General features: G+C 42.9%; 1 protein-coding gene across 1 annotated transcript in view; it reads right to left on the reverse strand.

Annotated features, from left to right (window-relative positions):
* The window catches only part of LOC134883818 (rab effector MyRIP-like), a 92,088-nt gene that overhangs the window by 63,382 nt on the left and 5,515 nt on the right, over positions 1-23,191 (reverse strand). The window contains 1 exon segment of the mRNA XM_063912253.1: positions 22,545-22,748. Coding sequence (XP_063768323.1) covers positions 22,545-22,654 — 110 coding nt within the window. The 5' untranslated portion in view covers positions 22,655-22,748.

The following is a 23,191-nucleotide window of genomic DNA, read 5'->3' on the forward strand; positions in this document are numbered from 1 at the left end:
ATTCTTAGCCAGAGCTGGAGCAATGGAGGACATTAGCTTAGCTTAGCAAGTAAAACCGCTGGATTTACCCAAAGGGAAAACAGTTTGTAATACAAAAATGTCCTCAAATATGGATGATTCTGCCTTTTTATCTTTTATATCATTTAAAGTGAAGATATTTTGGTTTTACACTGATAAAACAAGACATTTTAAGACCACATCTTGCTCTGAGGAACTAGTACATACTTTCTGACCTTTTATGGAACAAATAATCCAACTTTAATCTGGAAAATAAACTATATTAGTATATTATGCTAAACTACGCTAATGAGAGAGAGTGGTGTCTATCTCCTCAAACAACTCTTTAAATGAGTCCTCAAACTGTGCAACACGCCCCCCCTCATGACTAACTCACTGATCTGATCATACAGTATAGGGGGGGAGCGGGGTTCTGGTGTGTCCTCCAAGCATCAGTGTGATGACAGACGATGACAGTACAACACTGCTGCCTCGAGCCTCGGCGCGGGATGACAGACATCGATGACAGGGGACAGTGAGGGACGGGGAGAAAGTGAGATAAAGGAAAGGGAGACTGGGGGATGTCGGGGGGGGGGCACAGAGTGAATGATAGTGAGGGGAGGAACAAACAAACAGGGATTTCCAGATGAAAGTGGGTAGAGGGAGCAGAGAGGAAAACAGATTATCGTTTGGAAAGGCTGCGTGTGTGTGTGTGTGTGTGTGTGTGTGTGTGTGTGTGTGTGTGTGTGTGTGTGTGTGTGTGTGTGTGTGTGTGTGTGTGTGTTTTAGCACTGTTAACGCTCATGCACGAGATTAATTAAGGTGGTTTATTTTGAAATCTAACCTGTGTTTGTGCAACATTCATTATGTTTTAATTTGTGTTTGTTTATTTCCCTGAAAAAACAGAACAGCTTTACTGCTATGATATAAATAATAATAGTTATGGCTGGCGATAGGAGTTTAAGGATAGTTTATGTGCTTGTCTTTTGTGTGTGTGTCTGCGCTCACAACACACGTGGGTGATTCATAGCTGGACCCACACTGATTGCTAGAAGACTGTAAAGACAAACAGTTTTCTCCAAAAGTTTTTTATGCCACACATTCCTTTGAAAATCCTCTCCCCTACACTTTGCATCTTTCATTAACACTTTCATTTCAACTACACGTGTGTATCATTCTGCATATGTCGTTGTGTGTACACATAGCAGAGATGAGCATCGGAGGCTTAAAGCCAAACAAATCCTTATCTAGACATTAATCCCTATATTAAGACGGGCTTAGCGGCAGAGACTGATACCTTCCTGGGTGTGAGCATGTGGATTGTAATCTCAGGGTGACGATGAGACAGAAAGTACATCTCAACAAGTGTGTGTGAGGCCATTATGTCCATTATTAGAGATGGTTATAAATGCGGAGTGTGACGCAGGGCAGGGAGTCCTCGTCTGAAGGAGGAATGAAACCCGGGTTCACCGTGGCGATGCGTTCACACGTGTCCGCCATGCTGATGAATCCTAATCTCTAATCTTCTGACAAATGAAAACAAAGCTAATCGTATTAGCAGGTGCAACTGTCGTTATGGCAACAGGAGGTGACTGACTGCATTTGCATAAGTTAGTTTAGTCCTGCCGTCGTCAAGGAGTCCATTGATTGATTGATCATTATTTTGATTATAGGTCTTAAAGTCATTTTACAATTTCAGATTAAAAGAAATAACATTTCCTGGTTTTTCTCTGTTATATCATAATTAACTGAATATCTTTGGGTTTAAAGACATCCCCATGGTGTTTCAGATACTAGGATGCACATAATTAGCTATTGTCTGACATTTTCTCAGATAAAATGAGGCTTATTATGATTAATGAGCGCAGCCACACAAACACACCCTGACTTTTCCCTCCTCTTCGACCTTGCCCCAGTGTATTTGGCTTTTGCCCCAATTTCCCATCTGCCCTCTCTGTTTTACTCTCAATATCTTGTGTGTCACACACACACACACACACACACACACACACACACACACACACACACACACACACACACACACACACACACACACACACACACACACACACACACACACACACACACACACACACACACACACACACACACACACACACACACACACACACACACACACACACACACACACACACACACACACACACACACACACACACACACACACACACACACACACACACACACACACACACACACACAGTGGTGGGCCGTATGACTCTATGAATCACTGCTGCTTCCTGCTGCTGCTGTTGCCTCATCACTGGGTCCCACACAGCTTCCACTCACACAGCTAAAGGCTAAAAGCCCCCCGTTACCCTCTCTACTCTCACCTCTGAGCCCTCACCCCCTCTATATCAAACTGTAAGATCCACATTTATGCTGCTGTCTACAAAGCCAACAGACTATTACTCAGTGCAAACAGATATTGAGATGAAACGATTTCTGTACGCTACATACAAAGCTAAAGACAGCAGCTAGTTAGCTTAGCATAAATACTGGGGGGGGGGAATAGTTAGCTGGGTCTTGATAACAAGTAGAGCATTTCAAATATTGCCAAGATACATTATGACATGTTCATCTTCTGTCTCGTTACTCATACTCCCTGTGCCTAGAGAATTCAACGGCTCTGACACCCCGAGTCGAGTCCAGAATAATCACGTTTACCAAAATATCAAACGGTTCTTTTAAAATTGCATAAAGACGTGCACGTTTATCCAAAAGCATAGACACTAAAATGTGTCTGCAGGAGTAAAATGTCTTGCAGAAAGAGAAGAAAGGCCATAATAATAAAGCTGATCAAATAAAAACATTCCCCATAATGCCCCCTGCTGTGCAGAGTTAACTCTTCATACATCACCTTGACATTGTGTTAACGCATGAATAAGGCTTCAACATTACTGTGTCTCACATATCCCGGGGCTGCGTTGAAGGTTTCTAACAAAACTTTAATAATAAAAGTCAGTATGGAGATATGCTGTGCCTTCAGGAGCTGGTGGTAAACAGAATTTGTGCCACTGCAGCGACACAAGCGGGAACAAAACAATGAAGTGTCTGCAGGAAACTGAGTACACCAGGAGTCAGATTTCAGAGGAGGTCAACAGGTGGGATAAAGATGAGATGTGGACAGAGAGGATAAGTGCATTTTATCCTTGCGCATGTCCTCCTACTTTTGGTCATCCACTGGTGTAAGAGTGTTGAGTTCACGCCTGCAGCTGCTTTGAGTTTCCTGATGTTTCAGTGTTTGCTCTACCCTTGGCTGCTCACTACATCAATGTTCTCTAACCCACTTTTTCTATTAAAAGGACTTCATAAATATCTCTACCTTGAACTGGGTCTGAGCAGAGAAATGTTATTGCTGATCGAACACAGAGTGGAGAACATTAGGATAATAAAGTGTCGCTAATACAAAATGGGGCAATAAATTACGGTGCAGCGCGGCATCGTGAGTCATAAAGCAGGTTTTCCTTCAGGTGCAGAGTGTAACTTCGCTCAGTGTTACCTTGGGAACTAGCTTGATGAAAATACACCTTCGGGCTTCATGTTGTGTAGGGATAACCAGAAACAAGGCCGTGATTCATCATTTATTAATACAGACCTGTGGCACTGCAGGAGTAAACCAAAACATTATTCACCAGTTACAGACTTGACCCGTCATTGGATCTGTTAATTATTCATGTGTTGTGTATATAACTCCACCTGAGCTCGGTTTTATTGCATGCATTTGTCAAAAAGAGGTCAGAAAGTAAAGTAGAGGTGAAAGAGATAAGAGTGTAACTCCTGCACACAGCAGCCTGCGGGACAGAATCGATGTCTGAAACTCGAGGAGACAAAAAAGCAGCGATTAAAAAAAACCCTCCTCTTCTGGCAGAACCTCCTGAGGCTACACCTGCTATCCTCCAAACCTGGGTCGGTACAAAATATTAAACCCAGCTTTTTCCTGAAACTACTGATGTTTGACTCCTGTATTAAACTCCTGTACATTTAAAAAAGTTATCTTCGAAATGCATCTCAGGCTTTAGGACACCGTGGAGATTAATGAAAGCTGTTAAAGACTTTGAAAACTCACACAAAGCCTCGTCCCAATGCGCCTTTAAAACCTTACTAACTTTTAGAAAGCCTAAGAACACTGAGGGAGATAAGATGTGCCTTACACTCAAATATGAAGTTAACTTTTCACATTAAAGCAGTTAATATAGATAGGAAACTCAGCGTTAACTTATGTGCACATTAAATATTTTGGTAAGTGAACAATTGGTTATTAAGGGGAACAATTACAGTCCTGTCCCCTCTGTTAGCTCTGGTTTTGGTCTCCACCAACTCAATTGGGAACAAAAATGCTCCTTAGCTGCTAAACGCCACAGGATTTAGTTGCTAATTTAGATATTTTTCTATGGTTAACATTGGTCAGACTCAGGGAGATGTAAAAGATTACAAAGAGAGTTTTAGTTTTGAGAAACCAGACGTCTCAAAGCACCTGTGAAACCACTCATGGTAAATATCTTTAAAACAATGTAAGGGAGGTAAGATTCGCCAAAAACACTCCGCTCCGTCAAATTTAGAGTTGACTTTCACATTAAGGCTGTAAAACTGATTGTTTTTTGTTGAAACTCATAGGAGACTCAGCGGTCAAATACTTGACATTGTTTCCCATATACCCGGTTCAATTTGAATCCGAGACATTTAGCTATTTTTTCTGAAAACCTCTGCCTGCTTTGGCCAACTCTGATCATAGAGAACCAAAACATCCAATCTCAAGCTGTTAAACTAAATAGAGCTGATAGATGCTATGCTTTCATTTCATTTTTGAAATGACAGAGAAGTTGTTGATGCACATACATTTAGAAAAACTGCTTCAAACCATTAGAATCCTCTCTAGCTGGTGAGTAAATTCTACCCTCCAACCAGAAGACGTTAAATCCCTTGCCTCCCACTTGCATCTGCTCTTCATCTGAGTTTTTAGTCATTAATCATAAATGGTGTTTCATGTGGGGCTTACTGCATGCACTGTGTGTGTCATAAAAACAGATAAATCTGCCACTAGTGATACCGCCCACAACAACAGGCAGCCTATGGAGAATGTTGTTCAATGTGTTTGTGCATTCACTAAGTCTGGGTTACCTAACTTCGGTCCCCAAAGCAGCAGAGGTCTGCTTCCACATTTATCTAAACTAAACACTAATGCTGTAGTTTGTCTTGGGAGAACAATGCATGAAATAAAAGCTTAGAAATGTCTTACAATTAGGAGAGAATTAACCGGGCGTGTTGGAGAAAACGAGGAGAAGGGCTGATTTATTGCCCTCATGTAATATTCATCAATGCTTTGTGGGAATAAATTCAAATTGGTGCAACATGCCGTGCACAGAGAGAAGGGCTTTACTGAACATAATGAAAGAGGGGTTCCACCTGTGTTCATATCAGAGGGGAGCTATCTGCTAATATGACCAGGACATTACTTACAGTGCAGCAGATCCCTCTCTTTTTCTCAAGATAACAGTAATTAAACAATGCAAACCTGGTTTCTATGGAGCGACTGTGCAGGAGCATGCTAATCAGCCATGCTCACATTATTTCTGGCCCATAAACAAACACAGAGGGCCTCATGCGGCAGATATGGAGCAGAACTTCATATACTGCAGAGCGTTGACCCAAGCCTGTATGTCACTTCCTCGCTAACAGCAGTACAACCAATTTAACGCCACGCTTCTAAATCAGCATTTAATCACTAGAATGACAAGCTCAGCTAATTGTTGCCCTCCTCCTCCTCCTCCTCCTCACCCACGTCCTCCCTCTCTCTCCCCCTGTCAGCTCCCCCTGCTGCTCCAGTCCTCAGCGCTATTTCCAGCTACATCTGCAGACATGTTATGCAGGGTCTTCTTCTGGGTGGTTAATTATTACGATCATCCTGCACCGCTTAAACTCACACGTCTCGCTGTGTGTTCGGTTTGACTGGATGCCTGCTCGAGTTTCTCTTTACACAGGATCGGGAAGGGGATGCTTTAAAGTGTGAGCCTTGTAAGAGCATCGCTAAGTGAACATTTCCAACAAAAAACTTTGATCTACAAATCTGTCTGAGGTATCCTAGTGTAGCGAGGAAGCAAAGTCCCAGAGACTCATGATCAAAAACTGCACGGAGCAACAAAAAACTCAAAGCCCATTGATTTTAGCTCCCTGAATCAGTGTGTATCAGTGTGTGTATGCAATTAGCTATGCTCAATGTGCCTTAGGAAATTAAAGCAGGAAGAAAAGATTCGTATTCACAGGGACAAAGTCCACGAGGAGCATCTGTTTTGACTCCTAAAAACCTCATACATGAGTGAGAAATGTATAATTATTTAATGGCCACACTGAAGCCCAATAAGGATTTACAGATTGGAAAGTCATGTCTCATTCCTCAAAGGATATATATAGCATAGTAACCCTCCTTTCCAGTATTACAGTTCAATCACAAAGTGGCCGAAGACATGAATGAACATCTGGATAATATAAAACAGACACCGGAGGACAGGCAAATTCACAATGACACCTGACTCCAGAGGGGGGCACTAAAAGCAGGGAATAACCTATTTAATATTATAATTAATAGATCTTATAAGCTATAAACTGAGAAAATGTGAAGGATTTTAACGTCAAAAAAAGCAAAAAAACTAAATGCAGAATTCTCAAAAAGTCTAAATCTGATTTGCATGAATAATTTAAAGTTTGCATAAAAATGTTTCTAATAAACTGTCATTATAAAAAAAATAGAATCCAACTTTGCTTCCTACAGCTGAACACTTTGACAGCAAGTCTTTCCTTTTTTTAAAACAAATCCATCCAGCTGTAGTCTGCATCAGGCCTGAGTTTGGTGAGGAGTTGAAAAGATTTGAGGTTGTGGTCCGCAGACAGACGGGCAGATGTGTGTCTCAGTCTGAGGCCTGTGGTCAGCCGGCGGGACAGACAGAGTGCAGCCATGTGTGGAGACAACTCTGCCCGACAACACGGACAACAGTGCTCCCTACGGGCCCCGTGGAGAAGGTCAATCACACACACTGAACAGAGAGACAGGGTCTGAGCCTGGGACTGCATCATAATGCCCTGGAGCAGGGGGGTCCATACTGCAGCCATCATATTAAAAAATAAATGAAACCATACGGAAAGCTGTGATGCATTTGAATGATCTAGCTTAAGTATTGAGGCACTATACCTCACATGTAATGAGTGGCCCAGCCCTTCGTATGTTTTTATGGACGTGGCCCTCAGTGGACACCCCCTGACTTGGAGGAATTTTACTTTCCGAGTCTCTAAATCTTAAACTTTGCAAGAAACACGAAGAAAAGTTGTCCTGGACATAAGTAGGCCGCCCTTGGCTGAGCAGCACACTAAAGTGCACTCGCAGTATTTGGACAGTGATTTGTTTTTCATTGTTTTGGCCAATCTCCAGCGCTGGATTTCTAAAGAAACAATGGGTTTAAAGTGCTGACTCTCAGCTTCAGGGGTGTTCGGGGGTGTTCACATCTATATCTGGTGAGCACTGTGCTTTATACCCCGAGAAGGTAAACATAAATATTGTGGAGCAAATCCAATAGGCTGGAGAACACACACAACAAAATTGCCTGCATGCTTATATTCAGCGCTGGGTGCTATTACATTCTGGGTTTTATTTAGCTCACAAACCCATTTAAGAAACATATTCTGTGCCGTTTTATTTTCACAATCCCAGCTCGCGCCTGGCAACCTCTCAGAGAGCGGTGGCAGGGCTCCATTAACATATTTGGGTTAGCGTCTGACTACCTGGCAACCGAGCGGGGCAGCTGTGCAGAAACCCTCGATATGGAGGCTGCAGTCATAAAACACATCAGCCTGCAATAAAACACAGGGTCAGTTCGACTCCTGTGCATTAAAGGAGTCGCTCGATGAGAAACGCAGGTGCTGCTTCACCATCACAGTGAAATGTGTCATTGGATTATCAGTCTGTCCTCCCCACTTGAGCCCCAAAGTGGTTTAATCCTGCTAAACATAGAGAGCAGGATGTGACCCAGGCCGGGTGTATATTTAATTGCAATTAAAGATGAATGTTGGGTTTCCCTAAATGACAAAGAGAAGTCTGGATATGTTCTCCACATGTCTCCACATGTCCTCGACTACACCGCTGCTTTCCTTCCCTTGACCACAGCTGTAATTGCAGATGTGGAGCTGGCGGTGATCCATCACTGAACTAATGTGTGGCAGCACACGAGCGGGGCGCCTCGGATCCGCAGGATGAGCCCGGGAGTGTTTACGGCGGATAAATATTAGTGGGGCTGTGATGGAGCACAGAGGTGAGGTGTTGGACGGGTTTCAGGAGAGGGTACTGAGCGAGGGAAGATGGAGGATACGTCAGAGGGAGGTATTAGCACGCCTGCCAAAAGCACCATCATCTCAGAGAGGAATGGAGGAGGAAGAGACATAAACAAAGGGAGGGAAAGTTGCTTTTAGAGAAGCGGGGGAGGGGGGTCAGCGTGTCAGCGGCCCCTGCACTTTATTTAAACAATGTGTCTCAAAGGAGACACAAAATGACTACAACGACACACAAAGCAACCAGAAAGTGTATAAGAAATGACTACAGAGGCACAAAGAATTACAAAAACAACAAACAGACCAAACAAGAACTATGAAGTACAAAAACTCTACATAGAGACTCAAAATAATATATACAAAACTCTAATTGACTTCCAAGAGATAGAAAACAACTACAAAAGGTACATAACAACTATAAACCCTAACCCTATATACACAAACAAACGAGTATGAACAGATACAAAACATCTACAAAAAGGGGGGAAACCAACCGCAGACACACAAACAACAACAGAGAGGAAAAGTGAACAGAAACTGAGGCTCTGTGTCTCAGTCTGATCACCTGAGCTTCAGCAGGCATAGTATTACATTTGGATGCTTCATGAAGCCACTAGAAAGCTGCATCCATGAAACACTATCTCTTATTCTGCAGGAGCTGTGCCTCTGTCAGAAACAATACATCTCAATATGTCCAGATAAAGCAGCTCCATGTGATGGTGCTTTAAGAGAAACCCATCAGTCCTGCACTTCATCACACACAGATCACTGCTGCACTGTACGTCTTCATTTGGAAACCCAACACAAGATAACAGAAGCACACACTCACAAGTGCAAACACAGACACGCATATAAAAGCATAAACACCATCAGGAACCGGCTGCTAATGGAGCTCAGCTCTCAGCATCTGCGTCTCATGTGTCTCATCAAGGACGGATGAAAAACATCCTAACACACTTTGCCCTCTCTCTCTCTCCCTCTCCCTCTCCCTCTCTCTTATGTTCCCGGCTCGGCCCGCCTCGTCCCGTCCTTCAGTCTCCTCAACAAATCACACATCACAGACAGGATCCAGCTGTAGCTCATCTGCTGACCTCCACTGACACATTCACACACACATTCACACACACAGCAGAGAGCAGAGAGCAAGTCTACAAGTGTGTGAGACTTTAGGACAAGTTTTACTGCAAGACAATAACTTTAAATCATCACAAGAAGATTTGACAGTGTACGAAATGTGCAGGAATACATGTTGGGGTATTCTTCTGGGGTCTAAAAGGCGGGACCACCATCTAATATCACCATAATATACCCCATGTGCAACTATTTACAAAGGGGGTTGGTGCAAAGAAAGAACCCATTATTGTTCGGAGGCCTTATTGGAGGTATGCAGCCTTATAGTTAGAAATGTACAGGGTTGTGTTTTGAGAGGGGAGCCCTGCTGGGTACAGCTTGCTCTCACCCAAATGATGCATGATATAGCACTGCTAGCAGATGCTTTTTCATGGTGGGTGTATTACTCAGGACAAAGGGGAGCTCAGTGTCCGGTGTGACGCTGATTGGATGAGCGGTTTCTTGTAAAAAGGTACAAGCAACCTGACTTTTGTTACCAGTCTTTGCTCCTACAATAGTAATAGCAAAGGTGGTTGATCAGCAATGACAATATCTGAAAGAGAGGCTGAAGATATGTGCATGTAGGGAGTAGATTAAAGATGTGTGCCAATCTGTACTGGGTCAATACAATTGGATGCAATAATGTCAAACTGCTAAATACTATACAAGTAAAAGTGAATCGTAGTCACATGATCTGCAAGCATCCCTTCATATTTTCTGCACACATTGACCCGATAAGGTGTTGTGTTAACTTCCCAGGAAAGTAATATGGGCTAAAGGTCCTCAGGAACGTTCCATACTCTAAATCCCAACAATCCACCCTGGGCAAACATTTGGGAAAGGAGGAGCTGAGTGGAGTGTTTATCTCGCTGGTGTTAGTAGCAACGATTTATCAGAGCACACTCCTGCAGTCATTAGGCAGAGGAGGGCGAGCCGACCGCAGGAACCCAACGCTGACTCATAATCTCCAGAAACCAACGAGGCTCCTCTGGGAAACGCTGAGTGGCGCCCCCAAATGATGAAACAATAGAGAAAGAGTGTTTGATTTAATCCAAGCGGGTGTGCAGAAGGATTTGAGGAATTCAAACAAACAGAAAGTTATGCAATTATGGGTAGAAGCATAACTCTAAACAGACTTCATGAGGTTTGAATCTACCAAATCTCAAAGATAAACAACACAGATATTGAGTGACAGGTGTCTTAGCCTATCACATCGGGGCCTCTTCCCATCACGTGAAGTTTGATGGTGGTAATTTCTTGGACGACTCTATGCTGTCATTATCGGGTTGTTTTGATTACAAGACATGGAAAAAGTCTTCCTACACGTCTGTCACGTGTTGTTTAGCATGTTGCTGGTGAATCTCTGGTTTAAAAGTCATTAAACGCTCCAGATATGATGCAATAAATACGTCTTTAAGTTTACATTTCTGTATATTTGATGGACATTACTTAACATTTACGGTATTTCTCAGTTTGATTAGAGGGCGAGACGGTGGTAAGTGACGTTTGTAGCAATAACAGTTTACTTTAGACGTCTTTAATTTGGATAAACTGGAGGTAGCAATGATCCTGCTCTGTAGTTACTCTGATTGTGGTCGAAGGTCATGAGAAGTGTAGAGAGAGTTGTGTAGGTTTTCACGGGGTCAGCTTCACATCGAAGGAAACTTAGCATGAGAACACACACACACACACACACACACACACACGCAATTGAAGAGTCAACCAATGCCAAGAGACTAATATATCAAACATCACACTTTAGGTTGCCACAGTTTGATAAGTGCAAGGAATTGTGGGTAAAAGGAGAGACAGCCCTTCAGTGGGCAGACGGGCTTTAAAGTGGCTGATGCAATAAAACTTTTTCTGTTGCATGAACTCCCAAATCTGTACTGAAAATTACGACTATTTTGAAGTGAGATGACTCAATCTAAATATTACCATTGAGAGGTCACCAGAATTAATGTGTGATTTTGTAAAAGTTGTTATTAATAAAGTTTTTTTACAAGAACAGTTAAACACACGAGGGGCTGAAACTAGGATTAAGAAGAGAGGAATGATAAAAGGGAATTACAGCGTGCATAAAATTACATTTTTAGTAGAGAAACCATGAAAAGAACAGGATCAAAATCCTTAGCTGTGCATAAAAGCAAGACTCGGTCATAAAAGTGCTTTAAGAGGTGATTTAAGTGCAGTCCATAATCCTTATGAGTGTGAGAAAAGGAGCAGAAAATCAAGTGGCTGCGCTTTAATTGGGAGTGCTTCGTGTGGCTCATTAGTATCGGCTTGAATATAAAAGAGAAAGCTCTAACTCAAAGACATGTGAGCAGCTCAACCTGCCAGTGCACACAGAGACCAGTTCCACTCATCTTACTGGGCCTGATCTGCCCCGAGACACCATGTAATGATAAGTGCACCAAGCGATGCAAGGCAGCCGTGCTATTAGAAAAGGAGCAAGAAACCAGGATCCATTAACTGTGTATTCCACAGTAAAACATCTTTAATATTCAGTCCCTCAGAGCAGCAGTTTATATTCATGCTTTATGTTTATGAATCACTTCAATATTTGAGAGATTTCCTGATGAAAGAACGATGTTTCAGCTTCTATAATCTATCGAATCTACACAAGCATTGCATCTGCAGACATTTAATGCAGGAAAATATAAATGTATCCTTGTGCCGAGTTCATTCACTTCAGTAATAAGGATTAGTTTATAATGCTTACGTATCTGTCAGGTCATTTTGCAAAAGTGGAGAGGAGCAAAGCATGTTGATTACAGCTGTACATGTAGTGCTAACGTGACAATATTGAATAAAACAAACATATAATTCCTTTTATCTTACATCTATAAAGACGCTCTTTTACGCTTTGGGGTGTTTCCCTTTCCTTTAATGGGTTATACAGGTTTGTGTGCATGTAGATGATCTACAAAAGGCTAGAATTCTGATGTTTTTCCTCTCCTTTTTGAACTTTAAACCATAGAAATCATGTCAGAATAGAGACATGTAAATGGGCAGAATGTGGCTCCTTTAAACACACACACTGTATTTTGGGAGTATTAAAAGACAGAAAGTGCAGGACAGATAGGAAACAGGAAGCTGGAGCAGCAGGGGTTAAACCTATACTGAGGCAGAGAGACTGAAACGTGTCCTCTGTTGACTGATGGAGAACAGGAAGAGTCCCGAAGGAGATATGGATCACACTCTGCCCATTTCCTTTTAGGAGAGACAGTAAGATCCAACCCCCAAACCAAACACACACAGATCGAGCGGAGGGGAAATCATAATCAATGAGGGAGGCGAAAATAAACCAGAGGGGTCTTTAAAGTGAAACACTCCCCTGCCCCGCCCTAACCCCGCCATCAGAGTCTCTGTTTTATAAACTTTCATCTGATTAGATCCGTCTCATAAATAAGAGCTCCTGAGGTTTGAGGTCAGAGAGGCTGCAGCACAGGGAGATCCCCATCTAATTGTGAGGATGGAGCGCAGGACTGTGGGGAAAGCTCAGCGCTAATTTAATTGTGTGTGTGTGTGTGTGTGTGTGTCCGGGCACGTGTGTGTAGGAGGGATGACGTGCTGCTGTCCTCCGTCATCGATGTAAACAGATTACCTCCGCAGCCGACAGTCCTCAGCTGAGGAGCATTTGCTGACAAATCGGAGCACACACACCGGGGCGTAGCAGAGAGATGAAATATGATTTAGTAACATATAAATCCTGGTGGGATGTTATTTAATTATCTAAAAAGGTGCAGGTTCTTTTCTTCAGTCTGTCCAAGGTGACATGAGATATAGATATTAAATCTACAATGAGACGGGATAAAGAGAGCAGCCAATTGTTAGGCAAACCGGAAGGCCTTTTCTTCTTGCTTGAAAATATAAAATGTCTCCATCGCTTGAGGTTGACATTATACATGTTTACATATATTCAAATGTTGCCTACAGAGAGATTTTGATTCATATATGACAACAAATGTAATGGAAGGATGAGAGGAATATATAGGAAAGGTTATTTGCTGATAAGAACTCTGAAAACACACGATGCATCTGTATGTTAAGTCCTCTGTATTCCCCTCCTCAGCGTTACCAATCAGTGTCAGACAGCGTTTGAAAACCTGTCTTTGAAAAGCAACAACAGGAAGGGGCAGCAGGTTTACAAAAGGAAGAAGAGGATTCTTTTCTGTAATGATCCACACCTCACTTGGTACAGTGTCTGTCTGTCTGTCTGTCTGTCTGCCTCCTCAGACTCCTTTGTCTTCCTCTCACTGAGTCCCCACTGGGACTACTTTCTGAAGCTGTGTGTGACCGGCTGTGTCCGAGCACTTGAACCTCGCCTCACAAACAGCTCGAAGCCTCGGTAATTAACACGGCTGGCAGAAGTTCAATCACCACAATGTCTCGCGGGAGATAGGGTGGACGGGATGAATGACTCGGCTTTTTGGGAGTTAAATGAGTCCTGAGTCTCTTGGCCTGGCTGTAATGAGGAGCCGGACATGGGTGAGAAGACTTTGGCCATTATTCAGAAAAAGAGAGTCTCCATGCTGTCGAGACGGAGAGCAGCCGCTCATCCATCACGGTCTCCTAGAAATATGTTCCCGTGCAGCCAAAGTGCAATCTTTATTATGGTTTGAGGGGGAAGGTATTTTCTCCAGGATTACCGGTGCCGGTTTGCAGCTTATAAGGATGTGGATTAAAACAAAACTATTTCAGTAACAGATCATGGTTTGGGCTATGATTACGTGTGTCACGAAAACTGATGCTTCAAACGGATGTTAAATTAGGAAATTGGACAGTACTCGTTTGTCTGCAGTACCACAGGAAGTCACCGGGGATCAGGGCTCCAGACTAGATGTGCCCCAAAGAAAACCTTTTACTTTTTTAGGAGACCAGGCTTGCCCACACCATGGCTACAGCTAATGAAGATCCACCGAGTCAGTGAGAAAGAAACAGACAGGGGAATCTAAAGGGATTGGACCACTAAATGAAAAACAGTGAGGAAGAGGAAATGGAAAATCTCACAGGGATCCAAATCCAGATAGATTCAGGAGACAGGGAGTGGGATAACACCGTCTTCCTGTTGCTAACAGCTATTCCCCTCCAACTCCAAACAGCCCTTGACATTTGGCCGGAAGCAATCACTGCAGACCTGGATGGATATAAAAGTCTCGGCTCCGAGTCGGTCTTAGTCTCTCTGCAGATATCTAGAGGGAAATGCATTCCTGTTTATCTGAAGGAAGACGACGCACCAGTGACGCACTCACCTCCGTCTGACCCTCAGTTAGCTGCAGGTGAAATGCAACACAGATACACACACAGGCAAGGTTATAGAGGAGAAACACGTCTACTGAAGCAGTGCATGCACTCAGAGACACAAGTATTCGAGGTGGATTATTTCTCACAATCTCATCAGCGGATCCTGTGGGCTCAGCAGCGCCCGCTCTGATTTGTGTCACTCAGGGGAAATCAGAGTCTTCCTCCGCCGAGGACGTAAAGCGCCGTCTGTTTAGGAAACTTTGCTCAGGAGAGCCGTCAAATGCAAAGACACACACACACACACACGCGCGCACACACACACACGCACACGCGCACACACACCTTTGTCAGGAATTTCAAGGACTAAACTTTGTTCCCTTCTCTCTAAATGAGTTAAAGTTGACACATGTGTATTAGTAAGCCCTGTTTATGCTATAATCTATGTTGAATTGTTATTGCTATATTATGGTTTGCTAGAATGTGGAAATTGAATTTGCAACAGCATCAACAAACAGTGCTTCACTGATTTAATACATATTTAATCAGGCTTATGAGCCTCACATTCCCAAAGCCTGGAGGACTTCTAAACAGTATTAGCACTAAAGGTATTCAAACATAAAGTCTTTTTATTTCTAAATATAGTTGAATATCCTTCAGATATCAGGTGTATTGCAGAGGACTCGACAATGTGGTGCAGGTTGGTCAGCTGGTGGTGCTATAACGATATATATTTTATATTTTGGCTTGTAATCAAGTGTCAGAAGCTATTCAGTAAGGATTTCCTGGATTGCCTGGACTTCTTTGCTACTCCTACAAATTCCGAGCAATTTTCACCAACTTTGCTGCAGAGGCTTTCTAAAACAAGAGCAACTTATACACATTTGTTCACAAGTACATTTAAAATAAATGTCATATCTTTTGGATGCTTTTTGCTATTGCAACCACACTTGGGGGACAAGTCCAGATCTGATAGAGTATTCATGACCAAGTAGTTGCCATTAAGCTATCGGTTGTCGCTGCAGCACCATCATCATCCCCTTCTATCTGTATGTTTGTATGACTGTCCTGTGCATATCTCAAAGTTGTTCATCGAATTGATTTCATGCTTGGGGGGGGTGTTACTGAGGAGCAAAGGGAGTACCGTTTTAAATGTAAAGTTAATCTGATCAGCGGTTCTCCACAACTCTTCCAATTACCGGTTCCTCAGCCAGAAGGCAACGCCTCAAAAACGGGACTGCACTGGTTTTACAGTAGAAATACAAAGAGCTGCTGAACCACTGATAAACAGACCTCAGTCTGTGTGTGTGCGCGCGTGTGCGTGTGTGCGTGTGTGTGTGTGACAGAGCCTGAACACAGTATGCATGAGCATGCTCATGTATAATTACCGTGGTCAGGGGGGCGATATTTCTGTCTGCTAATTAAGTTTAATTATATTGAATATCATCTACTAAGGGCCACATTAAAGACTAATTAGAAATCAGAGAGTCGGTGGCAGCTGCACAGATCACCTGAGCAGCCCCGAACACATGAAGGCAAATTAAATCACAACCAGAGCTGATCACAAACTCCTTCTGCTTTAAAACCTCTTTGATAAACAGCAGAGGGAGTGGATAGTTGGAGGGCTTCATTTGTAACTTGACACGTCAGAGTAACTTCAATATTTTATTACAAGCTGATAGAGAGAATATTTGCACTTCAACTAATGAATCTCCATCAGAACACTCTTCCTGTCTCACATTAACAGTATTTAAACATGTAGTGCATCAAATCAAACCAGAAAACAACACACGATCAGCTGTGATTCATTTAAGGTATTTTATCCTCTATTTTAAACACTATGAGAAGAAATGGTCACTTTATCAATTCAATGAAATGTGATGAACCACAAAATGATACACCTGCCAACGTGGCTACAGAAAAAGAAAGGTCAAAAGGATGTGTCCTTCCTGCTCAGTGCGCACGCACACACCACACTGCCACATCAAGCACAATCAACATGACTCAGACAAACAACACACACACCAATAACGCAACACAGCTAATCCGACCAAAACAGAGCCGCTGCCAAGAGAACGCAACAACAGCAGACTGAATTGACTCCATCCAGACACGCTGTAAAGGCTGATAAATAAAAAACGTTCTTGCTTAATATGGAGGGGGGGGGGGGGGGTCAACATGTGAAGAAACGTCACATGTTAGGAACCTACATGCTGGATATAACACCTCAGAGAAGAAAGGGATAATACGTGTCCGTGCAACACAATGGAGCTATTCAACCCCCCCCGACAAAGCTGGACAAGTCCCACGATTTCAGGATTTCTTAAGTTTGGGTCAAAAGTTCAGGAGTCTGGGAAACATTGAACCAACCAACACACACACACACACACACACACACACACACACACACACACACACACACACACACACACACACACACACACACACACACACACACACACACACACACACACACACACACACACACACACACACACACACACACACACACACACACACACACACACACACACACACACACACACACACACACACACACACACACACACACACACACACACACACACACACACACACACACACACACACACACACACACACACACACACACACACACACACACACACACACACACACACACACACAATATTCAATACTCTACTTATTGTATTTGGAGAAGGGAGCTTTAAAAAGTGCAATGCGTTAACCCCGACCAAATGAGAAACACAGGGATGTTATTCTTTGCAGACCATTTACATGCACTTAAACCTACTACAGGAGAATAGGGCCCCGTTAAACTCTGTCCATATCTTACACATTGCCCCTTTAATAGATCCAGCTGTGACAGGACACTACCTCGGGTCTGAAAGTCAGAAGCTGGATCTGTCCCCGTTCAGCGTTGCTTTAATGGAGGCGATGGCAACGCAGCCCAGAGGGACGGTCCGGCACCGGAGGGCGATATCCTCTGACTGCTCGAAATCCAATTACACCAATTTATCGATCGTCATGTACTCTGAGTTTTATGGGCCACACAGAGTGGCTTTTATCTTGGCTTCAAAAAGAAGTGATTCTCTATATTCAGCCAGAGTATTTGAGTCACAGAGAGCCAAGAGGATAAACACAGGAAGAAGGAGAGGTCAGAGGAAGAGACATCGTCTGTCACCTTCTCTGAAAAAGATCCTCCCTGTGTGACTCCTGTACCTGCCTGTCACATCCACCCGAGCTTAAACAAGCTGTTCCCGACAGAGAGAAAAGAAAGGAGCTGAAGCTTCGGGACGCATTTACCAAGTCACTCAAACTGTTAAACAGCTGCAGATGGTTTCATTATCAAGCCACAACGTCGAAGATAAAAGATGTGTGTTTACGGCTCGTTTTCACTCGCTTCAGACACAATTTAACTTCAAAAAAGTCACAATTTAAAGACTAATTAAAACTGCTGGTGCAAAATATCAGCCTCTGATAAAGGGCTGCACTTAAGAGCCTGGATTCACCCTGCATTAAGAAAGAAAGAAGGGGCGAAACGTCACACATAATTGAGACTTATTCAAAAGGTAGTGTAGATTTATCTTAGCTGCAAGTGAAATGAGTTTTGGAGGAAGCTTTACAGCTGCAGTAATCGGCAGTCTGTGCACTCGCATGTGTAAAGTGGATCCTTCCCAACACCGAGAGCAAATTACCCGTAAGAGGCACCGAAAACTGGAGCCATCTTCTCCCCACTCACACGGACGCAGCGCTGGATAGACATTTCTATCTAGAATAATTTCCGTGTTTGACGGAGAGCTTATGCTGTTTGTTAAGTACACCCATGCCTGTGCTCCTGAGTTTCCTGCAGCTCCGTAATGAGGCTCTCCAGCAGCACGGCCACTGAGGCGGCGAGGCCAGGGGTCGAGCGGCTCACCCGCTCTAATTGGCAGAAACTCTTTAGCTGCAGAGAAACTTCGGTGTCGAGTTACTGAAGATTTGTTTTAGCATTTTAAAAACCAGTTGTGCCGCGGGTCAGTGTGTAAGTCGTTGGCAATGATAATTAAAAACAAACAAGAAGAAAACTGAAGAGAAAACCAGACAGCCAGGAGTTTAGCCTGTGGAAGTTAAGCAATTGCAGGTGAAACTTTTCAAGGCATAGATGCAAAAACAGCACAGGTAAAGTCTCCTGAGACACCTGTCAGACATCAAGCAGCAGAAATCAGATGCCCTCAGGTGTGAATGGACAGAATCATTCAGGAATGTGTGTTTTGTACCCAGTCTCAAAACATCTCTCCTGTAGTCAAAAAGTAACAAATAGGTAAGATTTTCCCTACCTGAGCTCACTGAACTTCTGTGTATCACCTTTCTTATTCCCAGCACATGTTGACTTATTGACGGACAGCACAGGTGTTACTAATTGCTCTAACGATGGCTCTGTTCTGTATGAAAATGTAAGTAGCCCTGCCTCTACAGGTTAAAGAAATGTCACAGGTGCGTCAGTGAGGAGCCAATCAATCACAGAGTGTTCACTAATCAAGCAATACGTGAAAACACCTGTGTGGTGCATCACAGGTGTGCAGGGCCTTTAATATGTGGAATCTTCTTTTAATTTGAAACGAGGACAGCAGACATAATTTATAATAGCAAATTCTGTTTTGATATTAAAGTAAAACTGTGTGTCATCGGCATAAAAACATATGAAATAAGAGTTAAGAAAGAAAATACGAAAATAAAAATGAGAGAAACCGATTAACCTTTAATGCATTGAGTTCTCCAGCAAGAAGTCACTAATAGCCACTGAATATGGTGGACTATATATCTGAATTATACAAACAAATGAGGAGTAAATGTCTATAGTCAAATATTCCGTCTCTCTATTGCCTAGCATTTAATCTTTGGAAAATCTGACCGATTAAAAAAAATCTGTGTTTCAGGAGCCATCAAACCTGTACTTAAATTTGTGTCGAGTCATGTTCCTATACAATAATAAAGCTCTTGTACAGTTAAACCAATTATTATAAAAAACAGCACAATACCAAACCCCCATACACGGTTATTACACCTTTAGACCGCAGAGAGAAACCCACATTAAAAGTTTAGGTGAACTAAACTAACTACTCTGTTGTGCATTTATGGCACAGAAGGTAATATCAGTTAAGTGTTTCAACGTTTCTTATTATTCAGCACGGGGGGAAATTAAAATGGAGCCTTTAAAAGTGCCAGCTGAGGCTTATAAAGTGCCCAATGAATCCTTCATCGGGTGATTTACAACTGTGCAGGCCGGACTTCATTCAAGAAAAACAAATGTCAGCCGAGCGTGGAGGAGAAAACCCTCAACCACCATCTGCTGTACACAAGCTCTTTCATATTCATATTCTGTGAGACGCTTTACATTTCATGTGACGGGAAAATATGGTTTCGATCTCTTCCTGCACTCTGATTGGCTACACGATGTCCCGCATTCTCCCTTATCTGAGAAACAGCAGGAAAAATGATTCATGCAAAATGAAATTCAACATTCAACAGATCAGCGGAGACTTACAGAGGTCTGTGTTCTCCAGATGAAAGAAGAGTATTTAGCTTTGACCAGTATGAATTTATTCTCATGCTCTTGGACTCATAAGTCAACTGATTCATTTAGATGCAGAGCGGAGGAGAAACAGCCTCTTCAACTCAGATGCATTCATAAAACACACTACTATACAAGATAAACACTGAGTAATAATACGCCGTTATTGATTTGTTAATCAGAGTAAATCTGGCTGCAGCTCATGTTTGTATTCATAATTGATCAACTGAATAAGAACGCTCCACTCTTTAAAACACGAGTAAATATTGCACTGAAGTCCTTTTTAATTACCAGATTTGTGTTCAATTCCTCTTCTGTCAGTCAAGTTTGAGACACAGAAGTATCTCCATTTTCGGATTCTACACGCCTTTGCAAGCTATAGTTTCTTTATACTTTACTGATGACACAAAACATATCGGCTTACAAAATAAGATGCATTATTTAGATTAAACTACACTTTGAACGACTACAACACTAACACTCTTGCAGCAGTATATAATGCCTGTAATAATGGGTACTTTCTGAAAACACTTGTGTACTTCTGCAGGGATCAGATTCCTACACTGCTGTGCATAAGTAACAAAAAGAGGACGGATACGCGTGCCAAGTGCTGATGCTGAATCGAGACAAACAACAACATAAAAGCAGGACAGAAACGTGCATCATGTCACGCAGCTGTTGACGAAGCTACTGTCGCTTTACATCTAATATCTACTCTGGAAACTTCTCTTTTAAGTAATGCTAATTTAATAAGGCAACAAACAGGCAGCCTGATTGCTTTTATGAAGAACTGTTGTCTCATCAACGTCCGCCTGCTGCTAAATCAACATTCATCTGCTCATCTTTTAAAGAGAAGTAATAACAGCCTGAGAGGCATCACTTCTTGTTGATTATTCATGGCAGCTTGGTGAGAGAACATCTTACCGCCCAGTAATTTGGGAATACATCGTCTTTGCTTTGAATCTGATTCTGGGAAAACAGGTCGAGACCAACGGCTGATTTTCTGGTTTGTGAAGAAAATATTTGCTCCGAGCCGAGCAGCCTAATCACTCATGGCGTCCACTCAGGAACACAAAACCACGAGGGTCACCGTAAAAATCTGAAGAAAGACATCAACAACATAGCCGATGCCTGGTGGGCAGAGCAGCATATTTGTGTTGACTAAATTATAGGGTACACTACAAGCCCGGCAGAAAACACATTTTAAATTTGGTTCTGATGAATATCTTTAATATGAAACGTCCCCATTTAGTCCTGCTGGAACAAAACTGATTCGAACAAACTTTTGATGACTTCCCCCCCCGTGGAGGCCTGTCAAAACTCAACAGAACCCCTCCTGAGTCCAAGCTGTCACAGGGAGGGGAAGAGGGGGAGGACAAGGAGGTGAGGAGGAGAGCAGCCAGCACTTGTCGCATGTTAAGTGAGGAGCTGTGACACTGGAGGCCCGCTAGCAAGAAGACAAGACAAACATCTTCCGTCCAAACTGAACTGGAAATCCTGTTTAGAATAACTGCAGCTGGAAACCTAGAGCAGTTTAAAAAAAGGCCCTATTCTGCTTTTTGGGGATTTGCGTCTCCTGTGTTCTATAGGTTTTCAGTGTGTGTGAATGGTCTGCAAAGGCTAAAATCCTTGAAAACGGCCCCTTTTAAAAACCAGGCCCCCTCTTTTCCAACTAATTCCTTCAACTACAATGTCTCAAAAATAAGTATTTTGGACATGAATGGAAACCAAAGCCCATCAATAAACTCTTGATCGATGGGAGCAGTGTTTGTGTTTTCATGAAGCTTTACTACAAATCTTTGATCATATAAATGATAACGAGCATAGCCGACTTCCGCCCAGCCTGTTAACATAATTAAAAGCAATTTGAAGCCGCCCTGTGATTCAGAATCTGCTCCTTAGCCCACACTACACCCTTCCACTGAATTCATGAGAATCAGGCCGTGCATTTCTCTGAAATCCAGCTGACAAACAGACAAACAAGCCAACCAGTGACATAACCTTCTTGGCGGAGGTAATAACAATCACTGATCTTGAGCTTTGTTTGTTGGTCAAGTCGATCAATTAAAATGGATAAAATAAATAGTAAATCTGTCTTAGTTCAACAGCTGATAGATTATAATCACCCAGAGGTATTTCATGCAGATTTACTCACTTATTTTCTGCAAGCAAACCTGCAGTTGACCTTCTGCTAAGCCAAGCCCTTGCTAACAGTTTCTACGTCCATCAAACCTTTTTAGCACCATCACTATTTAATCAGTCTATGCAATTGCCAGGAAGACTCGGGAGAACCCCGTCTCACCTCAGCCTCTCCTCCTCCTTCTTCCTCAGCTTCATGTCCCGCTGCACCACCTTCAGGACGTGCTCCGCCTCGTCGTCCGTCAGGCCCGACAGGTCCAGTTTCCGGCCCATCGCTCCCGGCCTCGCCACGCTGAGCTGCTGGTCCAACAGGGGGGGGGGGCAGGGGGAAGGCACTGCTGCTCTGGGGGCCGAGGCTGAGACAACCCTGCAGGAGGAATAGGGATGGAGAGGTTTAAAATGTGGACATGAGGACTCAAATGTCTTGTGTCAAGCTAAAACTTGCTTGTCAGAACTCTAGTTCACCTGCAGATTTCCTGGACAAAAAGCAACTGAATTTCTCAACGTGATTTTTGATTATTGCAGAAATTAATCTCTGTGGCAAACCAATGTTTATGATACTTGTTCAGCAGGATAATCTCCACATATAAACACCACTTTTTACAATAGTTGAAGAGTAAGTGCTTCACCAGAACTAAAAAGCTAACATTAGGCTATAGACAAGCTATAGTTCGGTCACTGCTAAGCTAAAGGCGGCTAACGTTGGACGATTTGTCCTCTCATTTAGACCCCTGTTAGTAACCACAATTTTAAATCCAGCAGTGGGGTATTAACTTAGGCATTTTATGTCCTAGAACAACCACCAAATTC

The sequence above is a fragment of the Eleginops maclovinus genome, chromosome 21, assembly GCF_036324505.1.
Source record: "Eleginops maclovinus isolate JMC-PN-2008 ecotype Puerto Natales chromosome 21, JC_Emac_rtc_rv5, whole genome shotgun sequence".
NCBI classification, from domain to species: Eukaryota; Metazoa; Chordata; class Actinopteri; order Perciformes; family Eleginopidae; genus Eleginops; species Eleginops maclovinus.